At 36.7% G+C, this 20657-nt stretch overlaps 1 protein-coding gene across 1 annotated transcript in view; it reads right to left on the minus strand.

The window, feature by feature from the left end:
• Positions 1 to 20657, minus strand: part of SLC12A2 (solute carrier family 12 member 2) — a 92854-nt gene that overhangs the window by 63012 nt on the left and 9185 nt on the right. The window contains 4 exon segments of the mRNA XM_006081069.3: positions 2893 to 2988; positions 3295 to 3370; positions 4594 to 4713; positions 12846 to 12859. Coding sequence (XP_006081131.1) covers positions 2893 to 2988; positions 3295 to 3370; positions 4594 to 4713; positions 12846 to 12859 — 306 coding nt within the window.

Below are 20657 nucleotides of genomic sequence, written 5' to 3' on the forward strand. Positions count from 1 at the left end.
TTTCAGATTCAGTTTGTTGGGAACAATATTTCACAGGTACTCCTACTGAGTAAAGGGTTTACAAAGTGGAATCTCTAATCTCTTTCCTTCTTCACTTATGTAAATTATATAAAGAAAAAATCATTTATTAATTTCTTGGTTACATTGAGTTCAGACAAAGAAACTTTCATTTATGAAAGCTTTATTCAACATTTATCTTTATCAATTTCATAGCATTCTTCAGAGGTGAAAAATGGGATTTTTTTTGTTGTATTTGTGATCTTATGGATTTCAGATGTTTTCATCCAAATCAGTTATTAGCAGTAGTAGCATTGCTGTTCAAACTAAAAAAAACTTCAGTCAGTATTAGCTTCTTCAAGCTAATGAAATTAGTTTTGAAATGAAATTAGTTTTTGTTACCTTCTTTACTTTCCGAGGTGAAAGATGTCTAGACTCCTCTAGTGCATTTCCTGCCCAGATCTGCAACCAAGGTTCCCTTTATTAGAAATACACAATATGGGCACTCGGGGTGCTCCTTGCTACTGGGGATGAACAGAGCTAAGAAATATGTCCTTTCTGGATATGAGTCATACTGACTTGATACTTTCAATTTAGAATCATGAGTTCAGGATGCAATGTAATTTCATTAGTTTTATGCCTATATTTACTTACTTCCAAGTGGAAAATATGGTTTTCTCAGGAAACCAGTAAATCCTGTTAAGAATTCTCCAAGTGCATAAAGCAGAGAAGACAGAAGGGGCTTATATTCATTGAAGGAATCTCCAGGGAACATTTAATATAGATGACGCAGCTCATTTATATTCTGTAAAGGACCAGCCAAGTGTCCAGTCAACAACTGGCAAGTGAAAAATGAATACCTTCTAGCATAGCTTCCAAGTACTTGGTTATTTCTTTAAATTAATGCCTTTCCCTTTTTTCCTCTATTGGTTTCATTATTTCAACAAATGTGTTTACTTTCTCATTTGTATGAATATCTGAAAACAACAGAAGAATTCTGAATTGTATGATCCAATGGGTTTTTCCCTGTAGTTTCTTCCTTAGTGAGCTGATTCTATCATTTTGAGGGAATGCAGGCAAAACTGCAACATATGATAAGTTGTTGGAACACACTCCACGTTCTCATACTTCCTTAGTATTTCAGGACAGAGGACTAGACAGTCTCTGAGATATACTTGTGAATATATATGAAAACTTTTGGTAGTATTGAAAGATGAAATGGGTTTTTAGTCATAATGCAGGAAAATCGATACTTCCCATAAATTTGGATTCATGTGGAAAACTGTCCAGGGTTCATGCTGCCAATGGCTTCATGTCCCATTCCCCTTGAGGCTCACAACCTAGATTTGAAGAGCTAACAGAGAAATTATTTGATGATTTTCTGATTCCCTCAAGTAGCTAATATCCCATTCCCTTTCTCCTTCCACTCCTTTTCCCCAATAGTAACAGAAAGAAAGGAAACACGGGGCATCCAGTACATAAGCCAAAAAGCAACTTCCAGTATTACCTGATAACTCTTTGGATATATACACATCTTACACTCAAATATCACTCAATCCAGACTCATGTACACATGGAACTTCAGCAAATAGTGATTCATGTTCAGCATAGTCATAATCATATTGATGTGAGCTACCAGCTTCCCTGAGGACAACAGTGATTTGAATCCTCTGGTAAGTAAGAAATATGAAGATAATGGGGGGAAATGAAACACTCAATCTGGGTCTCTCTCTCAAAAAACACACACACACACACAAAAAAAACACCCAAAACTGAATACAGATAAATAAGAAATTATCCTATATAATAAAAGCCTAATATGCAGTGACCAAACGGCGAAATGACAGGTCAGCGGGGGGCAGGGCTAGCAAGGGGGTGGTGCCAGGCCAGCCAAGGTGGGTGCTAGCGGGCAGAGGGAGGGGACGGCGATCAGGGGGTGGCAACCAACGGTAGCAGCAGAGGGGCAATTGGGTGGCGGGGCTGGCCACTCGGCCGGCGCTATCCCCTGATCAGCCTGCCGGTCGCCTCCTGCAGAGGGAGGCCAGACTGCAGCTTAGGCCCCTGAGGGCTCCTGGACTGCGAGAGGGTGCAAGCTGGGCTGAGGGACCCCCCAAGTGCACGAATTTTCGTGCACCGGGCCTCTAGTGTGTATATAATGTCCAATACAGATCTGAAAAATAGTGGAGGCAGATGGAACAGGTTGATCTTTTTCTCAGGTGATCTGCTATGATAACTTTACAGAAACTGGTACATATTTCTTTTTCCTTTCTCTAGCTGGATGATGAGCTTTGTTTGAAAAATGGAGTTCCTTTCTTCTTGTTCATAGGTGTTCCATGGCCACTCTCCTGGTCTCCTGGGTGCTCTTCCTGGGGAGGGTAAAATCTTACTAGACAGATCTTGTGAACTCCAATGAAAGAGGCCTCAGAAACCTCAGAAGATAGTTAGAGTTGAGGATGTGAATTCAGGGTCCCACATATAACTCACAAAAGTTGTTAGATAATGGGGAAAGAACTGTGCCTGTTTCCTTCAATGAGAAGGAATGAGGTTATACTTGTACAATACAGACCAAATGCAAGATGATCCTTTAGCTCTATTGATCCAAGGGCTAAAGCCTAAGAGGAAGAAACAAGGGGCAGCCCTGTGGAGAAGAAACCTAGCTAGAAGCTCCATTCTTGCTACCAAATACATTCAACACCCTAAAAACTTAAAGCATACATGTTGGGTCAATATAAAATTTTATATTCAAATATACTAGTTTGAAAGTGCTTAGTAGCAACTTTCTTGTCTATATAGACCAATATGCTGCTTTTTAAAGGTAAAAAAATAATAAGATTTAAATCTCATTTTTTTAGTAACAGTAATCTGATGACAATGATGTGAAAAGACTGAATTTACCTCCTCGTACAAATCCATTAGTAGCTATTGCTGAAGTAGACAATCCTGTGATAGTTGTCACAACAGTAGCCATCATTATTACAAGGACCGACAGACCTTTAGAGAAGAAGAAAAGGGACTGAGAAAACTTACACCTTATTTAACCTGCCATATTTAGAAATGATTAGTCCAGTTATGTGGAATTTCGTAATAATAACCTTATTTTTATCCCATTTTAGAAAAATCAAATGAGAATTATGAGGAAAAAAAGTAACATTAAAACAATAATCTTATACAAAGGAGAACAAAGCTTAAAATGATTCCAGTTGCTTGTATTTTATGAAGTTCAGAGCTTAGACACGCACACAGCTACTTTTGTTTATTCATTCTCAAATGAAACAAGAAGTATGTAACTTCACTTACCTATTCCAGCTTGACCTACAATCCATGACAATCTAATGAAGAGCATCACACCCCAAATGTTTAACATGCAACGTACCTGGGAAAGGAAAAGAGGCCAATTCATAGATGAAAAAAAGTAATCAAGTATGATACAGCAATAAATGCTAAACTAGCCAAAAGTAGAATACCTACATTTAAAATGTAGAAAGTCCTTTTAAATATAACTCTTACTCCACCCTTTTCCTTAACAGTTTTTTAAAAGAGCTTAATGAGAACTTAAATGTGAGCTAATGTAAGTATGATATGTGACTATGTGTATTAACCTATATATACACATACCCATCACAATTATCTGAAGCAGCAGAAGCAACCAAAGTAGGTAGACTTATCCTTAAAAAAAAGTAGTTCATGTTCCCCTTTATCAATCCATGTAAGTTTAATTTTTGTTTGTTTTATAACATCCTCATTTCATGATTTCTACAGATTTAAGTTTTATATATCTATCAACACAAAATGCCAATTGTTCACATATCTTTCAAAAATCCTAACTATTTAAAAGACAGTTTACCCAATTTACTTTTACTTTGTTTATTATGCTCATTTATAGAGCATAGTCTTCTAAAATACTAAAATCTAAGAATAGGCAAACTAAACTAGTTAGACCTTCACATTTATTCTATTAGCTAGGCAATAAAATTACTACCAGAACTGGGTTTCCCTCTACCCCTCCCCTAAAGTTGTTAATACAACTCCAATTAAGTGCCTTCAAAGTTCCAATGAGCTTATTTTAGCTTATCTACTCTAATCAGATCCTTAGTGGCTATTCAAACACAGAAGAACAGAAGTAAATCTAAACCTTAGTCGCCTATAACTGTCTACTGAAGTGACCCCAACACTTAAGAAAAAGATTTTCCTTTTATTATATTCCCTGTAACTTCTATACATTTCTCATCAAAAGGTAATGGGGGTAGCAGAAAAGGAAACAGGCATATTTCAACTCTATTGCCTGCTCAGCTTGCTTGATTCCAATGCTCCTGTCACCTGTACTGAAAGGTGACAATATGTGAAATTTGCAAGAGGCAATAAAATACAGTTTAGAGCTAATCAAGTATAATATGATTAAATTAAAAATATGTTTACTTTACTGAATTTAATATGCACAAGGAAAGGAAGTACAAGTTATTTATTTGGTCTTCTATAGTACTCAAATAACAAAGTTTAAAAAAAAGAAAAAGTTCTCGACGATTGATGAGAATAATAGGAAGATTTTATAAATAATAGAAATGCTGTAACTCTAAAATTAAGTCTATATGTACATACTAATACACCCTTGATCCAGCCAAACTTCACAACTCCTTTACTTTCCGCAGCATATGTAACCACAGCGTCTCTGGTTGGAGTACTTTCTTCCCCATTTGCAAAGCCATCCTCAAAAGGTTCCTGGTTATAAAAGGAAAAATGTGAATTATGCTTAGGAATTATTTAAAATCACCTGATAAAAACAAACATCACTAAGTACACTTAACCATGTTTAGAAGTACATAGTACAGATTCCCAAGGACCAAGGTTTTCTGAATATCTTACCTGAAAAAAATGTAAAGCAATAAAGTGAAAGAAACTTTAATTATTAAGTTTTGAAAAATTTAAATCTTATGACAGTAAACCCATTTTAATCATTTCCAATTTTAGTTACACTCTGGCAGTGTCTGGAACAACACAGTGAATACTGTTTGCTCAGTATAGGCTAGCTAGGTCAGTCAATTCAGACCTTGTCTCTCCAGGCACAAATTCACATTGCCTAATTGACATCTTTACCATATCTGAAATTTCAACGTTAACAATTTTTTCCTGGCCGGCATGGCTCAGTTGAAGTGTTGTCCTGTACACTAAAAGGTGGTGGGTTCAATTCCGGGTCAGGGCACATACCCAGATTGCAGGCTCTATCCCCAGTGGATGTTTCTCTCTCCCTTCCTATCTCTAAAATCAATAATAATAAAAAAATTTAAAACTCCTCTTCATTAACAATGAACAATTTTCTCTTTATAACCCATGACAGCAGGATTACCCAGGATCACAACATTCACTCACAATTCCTGTTACTCCTTATCTGCATTCAGTCACTCAGTGCTCTTCACTTTTTCCTTTGTAATCTGTCTCACATTCATACATGAGCTAGTTATACATGCATTTCCATAAACAGTGTTCCCTTCTTAAATTTTTATATTTCATGTCTGATTCTATCATTTTTAGTTTTTTGTCCTCTATTTTCTCTCTTTCCCTCTGTCCTTTGTTCTCAATTTTTGTTCAGTCTCAATACACCCAAGTCATGACAAATTTCCAAACCAGGAACAGTGCTTTAAACAGGTCATAAAAGGGTAAAAGGAGGAGTTAAGAGATAGAAAATGTTCTAGATCTAGAGTCATGTCCCTAACACTATCCCCATAGTTCTTCCTCTACCCATATTCTTAACAGCAGGGAACAAATGATGCTATATTTCAAGCATCATTCTTTAAATACAAAAGAGCCAACTAAATTAATTATTATTTAATCCTGAAAACTGATCTAGATTTTCTATAGCACTTTGTAAAAAACCATTTTCAGTGGTTGATATCCTCAACACAAATACATTTTCATAGAAACGAGCTGTTGCAAGTTCTGTGTTACCTCAGAGCAAAACCTGTCATAATCAAACTTCCCTATTCTCCTTGACCAATGTGTTAGCCAAGTAGACTCATTTAATTCTGTTCAATGCATTATTGCTATATCCTTTTTCAAAGTACTATCAACCTAGAGTAGCTCTTAGATTCCAATTTATATATTTTAACTACTGCTAATATTTAGATTTCTATGCAAAAAAGAAACATAATAAGTTAGATCCAACAATGTCTTTAAGTGTATCTTTTGAAAATTACTTTATCTAAGCTTTTTAATGATGTTAACAGAAAAATAATCAAATTTTCAACTAATCCTTATGTTTGCATTAACAGACAGCTATAACTTTGACTATGTGAAATACATAGAAAATAAATCATTTAAAGATCACTAAGAACTTAAATGAATTTTAATGTTAACCACTTCTGATGGTTCAAAAATCTAAGATAAATCCTAAGAAAAAATTATAATTTACCTTTCAACAGTTTCAAAACTACTATATCAATTATTACGTACTATTCTATATAGAACTAACCACTCACATAAAATTTTTTTTAATTATCCAAATCTACTAAACTTTTTAAAAAACTTCTGTTTTTCCATCCATTAATTGATGATCATTTGGGCTAATTCCACATTTTGGCTATTAGGAATAATGATGCTGTGAACATTTGTCTACAATTTTTCTTTGTGGACATTGGTTTTCATTTACCTAGGAACGGAATTTTGGGGTCATGAAAACTTTTTGAAATGACTACTTCTGATAATTTTTCTCATCTCTTGTATCAGACTGCAGACTGTCACTCCTCATTTCAGTCAATGTGTCTGTCTATTGTTACTTCTTTCCCTTGCTTAGACTCATGTACACATGGAAACCAATAACCATTAAACTTGTTAGAATATGTATAAATAGAAAAGAAAGTTGCTCTTTATAAGAGCAACCCACTTTTGGCTACTTCTACTGTTAGATGTCTTCTAGATGGTCAAGTATCAATGATGATCCCAGATTTTTTTAAAAAAAGATCCTTCAGCCGAAACCGGTTTGGCTCAGTGGATAGAGCGTCAGCCTGTGGACTGAAAGGTCCCGGGTTCGATTCCGGTCAAGGGCATGTACCTGGGTTGCGGGCACGTCCCCGGTAGGGGATGTGCAGGAGGCAGCTAATCGATGTTTCTCTCCCATCTATGTTTCTAACTCTCTATCTCTCTCCCTTCCTCTCTGTAAAAACTCAATAAAATATATTAAAAAAAAAAAAGATCCTTCATAAGGACTGATGACTTAACTGTTCAATTATTCAAATAAAAGCCAGAACAAAAAATGTTTGTGTAAATTCAAATAACTAAAGTAGACAGCAGTTGCTCGGTTTTCATTCTGATACTGTTCAGTTAATTTATGACTTTAAAATATTACATAACCTCCAAGTATCACCAGAAAAAGTAACTGTGCATAGTATACACAAAAAGACATCTCCTTTTCCATCTCTGTTAAAAGAAAGTTAAAGATGTGTGTATGTAGTAGGCTACTTTCTCCAAGGCCACATATTGATGTGGGTATCTTACAATGCAAAGGGATGCAGGCAGCTTAAAATTTTTGTGTGGGTGTCTATCAGAATTCCACTTCAAATTTGAAGGTTTAGTAGTAATTATGCTAATTTCCACTATATTGTGATCAACTATATTAAAAAACAGAGTAAGATTTTCTATAATATATGAAATAGTATTATAACAGATGGGGTCCACATAAAATGTGGAATCCTCATCATGTTCTGATAGTTATATTTCAAAAAGTGTGGTAGTAATCTCAAATATACAACTCAAAAATTAAAACACAAATATGCTATTATTTATAGTTCAATCAATATATTTAAATGTAATGAAATTGGGTTTACAACTGTATTAATTTCCTGAAGTAATAGGAAACCAAAGTAGAATACACATGCAGGTTTCTCCCACTATCTAGAAGTAGAGCGTGACCATGAAACCTTTCATAAGCTGAAATGGCATAAAGCAAAAAAGTAATTACTTTAAAATGCATCTTGCTAACAAATGCACAAAATAAACTGAGATAAAAAATAGATGCTCACAGACAATTAGTTCAAAGCTTATGATAGCTTGATACCAAACTGCTGAGTGCAGTTCCCAGAGAAGCAGGTTGGTGATGCCACTCTCACTGTGCCCTGCCTCCACAATGGCTCGCTGCAAAACAAATACGGAATGCTATTTTTGCTTTTTGCCTTTTTTCCATAAAAGCAAAAATCCTTCTTGTTTTGTTTTGTTGTTGTTGTTGTTTTTCGGTTAGAGAAAATAGATACTAATGCAAGTCTTTTTTATTTATTTATTTTAGAGAAAGAGGGAGAGGGATAGAGAGAGAAACATCTATCGACTACCTCCTGCATGTCCCCTACTGGAGATTGAGCCTGCAACCAGTGCACATGCCCTGACTGGGAATCGAACCAGCCACCTCTTGGCGCATGGGTGGACGTTCAACTGCTGAGCCACACCAGCCTGGCTGCAGGTCTTAACAAAGTGGCATAAAACAAACTTTCAAAAAGTAGGGGTACCTGTATTTTGTTTCTTTAAATACATCAGTTTCAGAGAAATAAGTAAATTGTTGGGTAGGACATTTGGTCTGCACATTAAAACTTACAATCGGGAAAATTTCACACAATTATGAACTATAAATTATGCTGATACAAAGGTACATAAATAAAATCTTCAATCTCCCATTTTCACAGAAATAACGGGCTTGTTTTTTTACTGTTTTTCACATAATGAATAAAATGCCAAAAAAATAACAACATAAATGACTTTATGCATAACACCATATTAAATGAGGTGGGATAAATTAATTTGGATTTATTTGGTGAATTAACCCTTCAAAAAAAGGAGTACTGTGATTCTCAATGTACCAAGCAGGGGTTGAGGGTGAGTGAGGTGAGAATAGAATGGGGAAGCGAGGAAAAGAGAGGAGATAATGGAAGACCCAGATAGGAAGACCCTCAGTAACTAAAAGGATCTCTTAATGAAAGAAATAGAAATCTAGTAAATAATTATGTCAGCCTGAAATTGGACATGCTGAATTTGAGGAGTCATGAGATGATTAAAGAATTCTACCAGGCAGTTAAAAAATTCATGACTGGAACTTAGGAGAGGGGCCAGGCTAACAAGCCAGTGGGTGAAGCTATGGTAACAGAATGAAAAGAGAAACTTACAGGGAGAAGGCAAGAGGAGTTGAACATTTTTCTGGGGATATAGAAAATACAAAGGGAACTTTGGTCTCCATGGTCATTATTTCTTTGCAGGGAGTAAAGAATTTTTACATTGTGGATAATATCTCTCTTGTATACTCAATTTTCCACCTCATCTTGATCATTCTCTCTCCTTTAACTGTGGTTAACATTTTATTGCACACCACTTCCCTTACCTGTCACCAGAAGCCCAGCCAAACTTGCTAAAATACTACAGCACATTCCTCAATACACAGCAACCTAGCTTTGCCACAGAACACTGAACTAGTTTTATAAGACATCCATAGACCTCTCTGCTGCCAAATCTAATGTACATTTTTCAGTCCCTGTCTCGCTGGACTTTTGAAACAACATACGATAGATATATTGTTACCACTCCCTCTTTCTTGAAACATTTCTTGAAATACCACATTTTCTCTCAGCCTCTTCTGCCAAGCAATTAAATAGTAAGAGTCCCTTCAACTTGGTCCTAACTCCATCTCCTTTTCCCACTCTATATTTTCTTTGTAAGGGATTCTTACCAGACCTGTAGCTATAAGCAGCATCTAAATGTGTTAAGTAATAAGTGATGGCCTCCATTCATTTCTGGATCAGACCTCACCTCTGAAATTCAGCCCTGTATAGGTAAATACTGATGTTGCCACTTAGATATTTCATAATGTTTACTATTCTAATTCTTACCAAATGAGAATAAGAAATTGTCAATGTGTGATGAACAGCAACTTTTCCTAAATAAAAAGAAAAATATTTATCTTTCTTGATTAGTTTTTATTTCCTGAATTTTCCAGTGAATACTTTATCAGAAATACTGTGGAAAACAGTATGGAGTTTCCTCAAAAAATTAAAAATGCAACTTCCATTTGACCCAATAATTCTACTTCTAGAAATATATCCCAAGAAAACAGAAACACCAATCAGAAAGGATATATGCACCCCTATGTTCATAGCAACATAATTTACAATAGCTGAGATTTAGAAACAGCCTAAGTGCCCATCAGTAAATGAGTGAAACTGTGGAATTCTACGTTGCTGTAAAAAAGCAGGAACTCTTGCCCTGACCTGTTTGGCTCAGTGGATAGAGCGTCGGCCTGCGGACCCAAGGGTCCCAGGTTCGATTCCGGGCAAGGGCATGTACCTTGGTTGCGGGCACATCGCCAATAGGGAGTGTGCAGGAGGCAGCTGATCGATGTTTCTCTCTCATCGATCTTTCTAACTCTCTATCCTTCTCCCTTCCTCTCTGTAAAAAATCAAGAAAATATATTAAAAAAATAAAAAAGCAGGCACTCTTACCATTTGCAACAGCATGGATGGAACTGAAGAGCATTATGCTAAGCGAAATAAACCAGTCAGAAAAAGATAAGTATCACATGATATCTCTTGTGGAATATAATGAATAACATAAACTGATGAACAAAAATAGAACCAGAGACATAGAAGCATCCAACAGAGTGTCCAACCTATGAGGGAAGGTGGGGTGATGGGGTAAGAGATCAACCAAAGGACTTGTATGCATGAGCATAACCAATGGACACAGACAGTAGGGGGGTGAGAGCGGCTGGGGAGAGGTCAATGGGGGGAAAAGGAGACTCATAAAATACTTCAAACAATAAAGAATTTAAATTAAAAAAATCAATGGGAAAAAATATCCTCGGGTGAGGATTAAAAATAACAAGAAAAGAAAAAAAAAATGAAGAATTTGGGTCCTAGCTGGTTTGGCTCAGTTAATAAGAGCATTGGCCTGGGGACTGAAGAGTCCCGGGTTCGATTCCAGTCAAGGGCACATGCCCAGGTAGCAGGCTTGGTCCCCAGTAGGGGGCATGCAGGAGGCAGCCAATCAATGATTCTCTCTCATCATTGATGTTTCTATCTTTGTCTCCCTCTCCCTTCTTCTTTGAAATCAATAAAAATATATTTTTTTTAAAAAGAAAAAAGAATTTGGCCCAGCCAGAGTGGTTTAGTGGTTGAGTGTTGACCCACGAATCAAGAGGTCACCAGTTGGATTTCCAATCAGGGTACATGCCTAGGTTGAAGGTTCGATCCCCAGTAGGAGGCATGCTGGAGGCAGCCAATGTTTTTCTCTCATGGATGTTTCTATCTCTAAAAATCAATAAAAACATTTAAAAAAAAAGAATTTGGCCAGGAAGATAGTAAATTCTTAATAATTAAAAGACTTTATAATGTAAAATACATTTTATATTTATTCCTTATTGCACAAGTCTTAAATATTTACAAAGTTTTCTCAGTTTCCATTATCCAAGTTAACTTGTCTTTTAACAAATTCAAACTCTTTTACATAACAAAGGTCATATTTCAATTATGCTTGAGAAAATACTGCTTATAACACAATGACTTGGTTTAATAATGATTTTTCAGTTTAAAAATTCTTAAAAATTAAGCTATTGTTTCTTCCCTAACACTAGAATTTCCTTCAGTATTTTAGCAATAACGTATTATGAAATCAGCTGTCTTTTTTTGTTAATCCTTGCCTGAGGACATTTTTCCATTGATTTTTAAGGAGAGCGAAAGACAGAAGGAAAGACTGAGAGGATTGGTTGCCTCCTGCGCGAGCAAACCAAGGCTCAGGCCAGGGAGAAGCCTGCAACCAAAGTATGTGCCCTTGACCGGAATCAAACCCTGGACCCTTTGGTCCACAGGCTGATGCTTTATCCACTGAGCCAAACCGGGCTCAGATATCTTTTTAAAATAATGGATAAAAATCAATACTTAAGTTTTTTAAAAACTTACAATAAAAACCTGTAACAGTGCTTTTCCCAGCTCTGTATCCTAGAGTGCAGGATTGTTTTCTGTGTACATTACATCCTTCTCATTTCCCAAATGTGTACACTAATGTGCTTCTCATTGTTAAATGCTTTAAGTATAATTTACATTAAAATAGCACGGTTTTTTCTCTTTCTTTGAACATCCCAGTTACTAAGTTCACAAAATTTTTATCTCAGGTATGCACTGTAGCATAGCATGGGTGGTCTTTGCAATGTCACTAGCCAAGGACTTAATACCCATGAAAGATGATTGTATAGTAATCAAATGATTTGTGATCACATTTTTTTCCAGAGTAAGTTAACAAAGGTGTTTATCATTGTGCAAAGAGAAATCTATATCATTTGAACAGTGCAGCTTCTAAATAACAGTTAAAATACTAATACAACACATTTCTGGCATTGTTTATTACCAATCTATTCATTTTTCATACTAATTTATTCTATTTTTACAGTTTAACTGACAAAGCCTGGGCAAAAGGGTCTGCTCCGCAATTTTAGGCCATAGTGGGCAAAAAGACAGTAACCTATTATTTTTTTAACCCTTTGAGTGCCAACCAGTATCCTAGGAACTATGCTAAAATTGCCAAGGCATTTTTGCTGATTTTACAGCAGTTTAGGAAAAAAATTATGAATCGCAAGTAAATGAAGTTACATATTCAAAAACTTAAGGAAACCTTTACTACATTTGTTTTCTGGACTTAGGTGCCATCTGTCAATAAAGAGTGAACTACTTGCATCTAATAGTGACAATGCAGGAGGAGCATGATAGCGCTCCCGGCACTCTAGGGGTTAATTTCCAAGGAGGGAGAAATGTTTGGGTTTTTATTTCATTACTAGAGGCCCAATGGCACGAAATTCATGCAAGGGCCTTTGCCTTCCTTCCCACCATCCCCACCCTCTCCCCTCGGTCTCCCGTGCAGTGCCCTAAGAGCTGGAAGCTGACATCAGGAGCCTGAATTCCTGACTTTGCCTGCACGCATTTGTCCATGTAAGGTATGGGAACCATGTAAGGTATGGGAAGATGGGTGCACAGGAGCCACGTGACGCTGCCTGCTGGGGGAGGGGGCGCCCGTGGCGGGCAGGGGCTGTGCCAAAAGGTGGGTGCACAGCGGACATTTTATTTTCTGGAAATGAGAGGAGACTTAGGGATGCAGGGTGTATCTGCTGGCTCCGGCCCCAGCGACCCAGGAAGCCAGGCCTGGCCAGAGAGCGGGAAGTGGGAGAGTGGGCAGAAAGGCTTGGCTTCCTGGGTCGCTTCCCGCCCGCTCTCCCCCTCCCCAGCCAGGCTTGGCTTCCAGGGTTGCTGGGGCAACCCCTGGAAGCCAAGCCTTTCCCCGCCAGCTCTCCAAGCGGGATCCATGGCTCCGGCCAGCACCGCCATCTTTGTCACGTCAATTTGCATATTCCCTCCTTATTGGCTGTGGGTGCCTCCATCTTTTATCATGAAGTGATTGTTAATTTGCATATTACTCTTTTATTAGATAGGATTGTGAGTCTATGCTTCTATATAAAGGTCCATTTATTTAAAAGAACAAAATTTGCTTTTAGCATCACCTCTGCAACTAGAAAGTGGTTCTTAAACTAATACACTAACTTACATAGTTAATGTAAAGACTGTGTAAGATAAGATATTGGTTTACAAAAAATAAACAAGGGTGAGTGCTCACTTCGGCAGCACGTATACTAAAAAACAAGGGTGATTATTTATTGAAGATGAAGAAAGCTGCAAAGCAAGAAAAAAATATGAGATCATTTTAGTTTTTCATTAAGACAAAGTCATATATATTGGCTAATCAGCTTCAGGCTGTCACAAAACATGGGTCAAACAATGACTAATCCTGCCAGATGAAGACTAGGAAACCATACTGTGTCTAACATTCTCATCTGGGAAATACCATTTAGATCCCAATCATCATTCATGTACCTTTTTACGCAGTAAATCAACCTTACTCAATAATCTAAAGTGACAGAAAAAAACATGAACAGGGAGTCCTAACCGGTTTGGCTCAGTGGACAGAGCGTCGGCCTGCGGACTGAAGGGTCCCAGGTTCGATTCTGGTCAAGGGCATGTACCTTGGCTGTGGGCACATCCCCAGTAGGTTTGCAGGAGGCACTGATCGGTGTTTCTCTCTTATCGATGTTTCTAACTCTCTATCCCTCTCCCTTCCTCTCTGTAAAAAATCAATAAAATATATATTTAAAAAAAACATGAACAAGGAAAAATGGGGGGGGGGATTAGAAAGTTTCAATGCATTTAACAACTGTTTATTCAAAAGAAGGTGCTATGTATCAGGTATAAGCTATGGTAGAGCATTCAGAAATTTTAAAATATAAACATTTACCTCATTCAGGTTATCCAAACTCAAATTATTCTGGAAGACCACATCATTTAAATGCTAAAAAAATTCTACAACTACCAAAAGAATTACAAGTCCAACATTAAGGAAAAGCACACACAAATAAAGCCAATAATACAGCAATCTCTTCCAGAAGTTAATTTTAAATTCTATCCCAATTAACACTTGCACTGGATGAAAAACAAGATGGAAAAGCCTAGTTAGCAGTGTAACAAACTGCCTTAGTAGTTAAATATACTTTATTGCCATATGTTTCTTAGCAATCCCCTTACAATTTGATATAACTACACAAACACTTTGAAAATACAATGGGAAGGGATGACTTTTTTCACATGTCAACTGAACATCCCAGTATAATTCTCGATAAGAACTGGTTTGTAGGTTAGGAAATAATTTGGCTTTGCATATTTGGGGGTGAAGTGAACCTTAACACAATTCAAGTTTACTGTGACATACACCAGATTTGGGGTTTTGCTAAGTAATATTGCAAGATATAACGAAATAGTTTTTCTGCCTTCAAGAAACAAGTGTTTCTTATAAAATCTGGTTGTACATCATCCAGGTCTGGTTACTGATTACCTATTCGATAAACCAAGAATTCTTCATTTGTGAGACCCTCATAATCTGCTGGGCTTACTTTAATAACAACTACAATCTACTGAAAGCCAATTGTGTGTCAGACACTTCCCTAACGCTTAGGTGTCCTACTGTCCTGAATTGACAATGATCTCATATTTTTTCTTTCTTTCTTTGCAGATTGTCCTATTGTCCATCTTTGAGAGGTAGGTACTATTACCTCCACTTAACAAATGAAGAAACAGTCTTTTGAGAGGTTAACTTACCCCAAATCATATATCTATAATGTGGCAGTGCAGAGAATCCTCCAAATGGTAGAATTACACAAGGAAAATTATTTTAGGTACCTATTTTGGGCAAGGGGACAAAAGATAGACAACTCACCCGACTCAGGAAACTGTCCTGCTTGAACTTCCCAATTACCCAGCTATTCTCACTCATCACCTTGCTTTACCTTTCCTTCTTTCTCTGCTTCCAAACCTAAGGGCTTCTGACATGATCCTCATAAAAACGACATCAGTTCTGCACTGGATGGCACTAGAGGGATTTTTTTTTTTTAAATCTCTGTGCTTTGTAGAAATTCCTCCAGGATTTACAATGTCTGTGATACTCTGCCCTACAGGATGATTAGACAACTGCAACGACCACCCATGGAGGAGAAAGAATTGCTAGTGTCCAGACATAATGCATCTGGAAGGCATGTCCAATGTTTAAGTATGAAATTGTATAGTTGATAGAGTTATGTGTTTTATTTAACTTTGGAAGTTTATTTGGAGGCTATTGTGGTAGAGAGAATAGGTAAAATAGGCCAGTCATTCCATTTCTATGTACCTAGGATTTTCTTTTTCCAATTAAAAACAACATGTAAGTGGACCAGCACAGTTCAAACCTGTGCCATTCAAGGGTCAACTGTAATATTCTTCAGGAATACATAAAGGTAGTAAAAGTCATTTTGGGTGGGAAAAAGTCAGGACAAAGGCCCAAGGGAAATTATTACCCTTAAGTCATGATAACAGCTACTTTGATGGAAGGATCAGAAAATAGTGTACAGAGGCTGGGGGTGCCAGCAAGATTCTGTTTCTTGACGTGGGTGGTGATCATTTGATTAAGTTATATATTTATGGGTTTTTCTCTCTGCTATATTCCACAATAAAAAGGCTTTTAAAAGAGTAAACAAAAAATATGTTAAGTGTCTGGTATACTGCCTGACATTAACAGAGTAAGTGCTAAATAAATTTGCCTAATATTATAAACAAGAAATAAGTGATCTATTATTACAACTGCCCATGTAATGAGTTTAAATAACTGGATGTTGAACAAACACATAAATATAAATACTGCAAAACATCAGTCATCTAGACTCTACTACATAGGTCTTATAATTTGATATTGGCAGAGTTTAAGATTACCTCTGGATGAACTTTACATATAAACATGGCATCACCATTCTGCCTGGTGAGAAAGGATTTATTATCTACTAGAGGCCCAATGCACAAAATTGTGGAAGGGGCTCAGTCCTCACAGCCCTGGCTTTGTCCGGAAGGTTGTTCAGAAGGACATCTGGAAGGTCATTTGGCTGTCCGGTCTAATAAGCATATTACGCTTTTATTATTATAGATACCATCAGCAAGTCAGTAGGGTATAGTGTGAAGAATGTGGGTTTTGATGATCAAAGATGGCACTACTAGAAATATTTTTTTAAACAGGATTGAAGAGTGAACTATGTTTTTTGTTGTTTTTTTTTACAGAGTTTTTATTGAAGGGAAAGGGAGAGAAAGGGTGAAACATCAATATGAGAGGGAAACATTGATCCACTGCCTCCTGCATACCCCCTCATGGAGATCAAACCCACAACTGAGTTTTGTGCCCTAACAAGGAATTGAACCAGCAACCTTTCGGTGCACAGGATGACACTCAACTAATGGAGCCACACTGGCCATAGCAATTCTAGAAATGTTTTGCAACTTCTCTATAACTAAAAATGTGCATAGTAAATAACTTCTCCCCTTCCCTATTTCCTTTAGTGGCAACCAACATGCACCTTACAGCAGGGCTAGCTTAGGTTCATATTGGATTAGCAAAACCTCTGGACCCAGCTTTAATTAAACAAATTAAATCTTTGCTAATGACAGCCAAAGGAGTGGAAGTCTTTATTTCAGGGCACGGTTAATATAAAAGAATTTATTGTTTTGTTTACAAGCATCTTATTATTGATTTAAATAAACTCCAAATTACACTTCAAAAATGTTCAAGGTCACCCAAAACTATGATTAAAATTCTAAAAACAAACCTCTGAAATAAAGTATTAATAAAGATACTTTAAAGATAAAAATTTCTAATATATTTTAATAGCATCTGCTTTGATACTAAGGTAAGCAAAGGCAAAGTGTTAATATGACACATAGCCAAATGAGTAACTAAAAATGATGCACACATATGCAAATTTAGATGCCAAAGTGGCTGGATTTATTCTAACAATTTTTTCATCAAGCCTTAGCCAATTATTTCATCCCAAAGCTACCAACTTTTCCTATCCGTGCTGTCGGTGATTGGTGTATTCAGTGTAATGCTCCCCATACAGACTACTCTCTCAAAACCAAGTATTGTTTTGCAGGAATCCAATCTGCTCTGGTTAACAATGGTCTATTAATATCCAGTGGCATTAATGCAAAGCTCAAAACTCAAGTGCCACAGATAAAAGTGATGGTGTGGCCATGTGACTTTACAATAAACCGAGTCAGAACTGCTGATTGCAATTAAAAAATTCAGTCCTCTACCTAGCCCATCATGTTCTTTACTAATCATTCAAGACTGAGTTACAACAGAATGCATTAAGAATAGCATAATTATCATTTCAAATCCCATACAACTTATTAATGTCAAGCTAATAACTTGAAAATATTGTAATTCAAATTACCAGAAAATTTGTACCTTCAAGTATTAATTGATAATATACTGATGAGCACTGACAGGTGTGACTCAGTTGGTTGAGCATTATCCCATGCACTGAAAGGTAGCTGGTTCAATTCCAGGTCAGGATACATACCTAGGTTGTGGGCTTGATCCCCAGTAGGGGGGTGCAGGAAGCAACTAACGTTTCATTCTCACATCGATGTTTCTCTCTCTAAATCAATAAAAAAATCTTTAAAAAAAAGAAGACTATTAGGAGCCTTACTAAAGTTAAAAGAAAAAAGTCCAGCTGGTATGGCTCAGTTGGTTTAGTGTCGTCCCATGCACCAAGAGGTCACCGGTTCAAATTTGGGGTTAGGGGCACATGCCTAGGTTTCAGCCTCAATTCCCAGGAGGCAACTGAACATGTATGTTTCTCTCTTATTGATGTTTCTATCTCTCTCTCCCTCTCACTTCCTGTCTAAAAATAAATACATAAATAAAATTTTAAAAATACTTAATACATTCAGTATACAGTTATCTAATGGTTAAAGCCCAGATCTTTGATTGTTAACACTTGTCTATATAAGGGTATTTCAAAGTGGAGAATCAGCACATCAAAGAAAATAACTATGTACTAAGTTATAGGGGCAATCAAAGTGTACATCTCTCATCATGTTCTAGGACACTGCTTCTCAAACCTGGCTTTCTGAGAATCACCAGAAAGTTTTTCAAAAGCTACCTGTATATTCTTTGAAAGAGAGACATCTGTAATTTTTCTCCAAATTTTTAGAAATTTGGGGGTCACTGATCTAGAAGAAAAGGATAGGGAGACAGAAACCTAATTTCAAAAAAACTCAGCTTCATCAAGTATTAGTTATGTGGCTTTAGGCAAATCACAACCTTGCTAAATGATACTGCTACTGCAAGACTTTCTGAAAACCCAACTCCTCCAAAGATAGATTTGAAGACCAAATACAGATATGCAGCTTAAGAGTGCTTTAGAAAATCTAACAATTTGCCGAAACCGGTTTGGCTCAGTGGATAGAGCGTCGGCCTGCGGACTGAAGGGTCCCGGGTTCGATTCCGGTCAAGGGCATGTACCTGGGTTGCAGGCACATCCCCAGTGGGAGATGTGCAGGAGGCAGCTGATCGATGTTTCTCTCTCATCGATGTTTCTAACTCTCTATCTCTCTCCTTTCCTCTCTGTAAAAAATCAATAAAATATATTTAAAAAAAAAAAAAGAAAATCTAACAATTTATACAATATTAAATTCCACAGCCTTTCCAATTAATTCTCAGATAGAAAAAATATGAATTCCCTGATTCAACAAACACTTCACTGAGGGCTCTGTTCTAGAAACCTTTGAGAAAGAATCCCATACAAAATTAGAAGAAAATTTGAATGTGAATAATTTTAAACTTGTGGTGAGTATTTAATGTGGAAGAAAAAAAGAAAGAAGGAAGAGAAAAGGAATGTATAATAGTAACCTCTGTGATGATAGAAATGTTCTATATCTCCATTGTCCAATATAATAGGCATCAGCCAAATGTAGGCAATTATCACTTAAAATATGGCTTGAGTAATTTAATTGAAGCTTTAGTTTTAATTTAAACTGAGTTTAACAGCCACATGTGACTAGTGATTACAGAATTTTAAAAAACACAACCCTAAAACTTTTAAAAATTTAGGTTGCACTTTTGAGAGACATGGATAAGGAAAGTCAGAGGAAATGGAAAAAAAAATTAGGAAGATTCCATTTATAAGATACTTTCTTATATTTCTTTTTGAAGGTATTTCTATTAGGAAAAGATATATCCATACAGTGAAAGTGAGGAGTACAAATCTTTGAAAGTAGCACCAATTGGGAGTCAGAATGTTTGCTGCAAGTTCCAACCCTGGTGCTGCCTGTTACAGGCCTATGATTCTGTAAGGGTTCGTTAGCTGTTTTTGAGTGTTAAACTCCAACTATGCAAATGGGGGCAATATGCCTGTCAAATGAACTATAGAGAGTCTACATAACAAATATAAGATATATAAAAGAGCTTAAGACTTTTTCGTACTACATTAATTTATTTTAAAAAACTAGTTCTATTATCCAACATATATTGATTGAGGTTGTGCTGTGTCAGGCCTATATACAAGGTACCGTGAATATAATAAATAGCCATAAACATAGTCTGCTTCCCATGCAGCTTGAAGTACAATCCAGTTGAGTCAAATAACCACATTAATAAATATACATGAAATAAGTGCTTTAAGGGAAAGGGGGCTTGTTCTGGACCAGAGGACAATAAGGCTTCCTCTCTGAGGAAATAAGGATTAAAGTGAAATCTCTAAACTGAAATGTTAACTGTGTGTATAAGGTGGAAGGGAGGAAGAGTTCACAGTATCATAAATAGTTCCTATGGTCAAAGGTATTGTGCCTTGGAGTAATTTTAACACTCAAGAAGTAGGCCAGAGCTAGACAATGCAGGGCTAGTTTTAAGCTAATGGATGACATAATCAATTTTCTGTTTTGAAAAGATACTTCTGGGCACAATAGTGATGGGAGGGCACAGTGAATTCGGAGAACCCAGTTAGATTACTGTAGGAGGGACATGCCTCAATTGGGTCTAGGTTGGTAGCAGTGAAGGTAAAAATAATATTTAGGAAATAAAGGTGACAGGACTTGGAGATGAATTGGATGTGGAGGAATGAAAGAAAGTGTCAAGAATGACTCATGTTTCTCACTTGTGCAATATGATGCTTGGTGGTGCCATTCATAGAGACACAGGACACACTGAAAGAAGACTTGGGTTGTTCTGTTTCTGAAGGGGGAAGGAGGCAACTATAGGTTTGTGAGTCTGGGGTGCTTTGAGATACAAAGCAAAAATGTCAGCAG

This window comes from Myotis lucifugus, unplaced genomic scaffold, assembly GCF_000147115.1.
Source record: "Myotis lucifugus unplaced genomic scaffold, Myoluc2.0 scaffold_0, whole genome shotgun sequence".
In the NCBI taxonomy this organism is placed as follows: Eukaryota; Metazoa; Chordata; class Mammalia; order Chiroptera; family Vespertilionidae; genus Myotis; species Myotis lucifugus.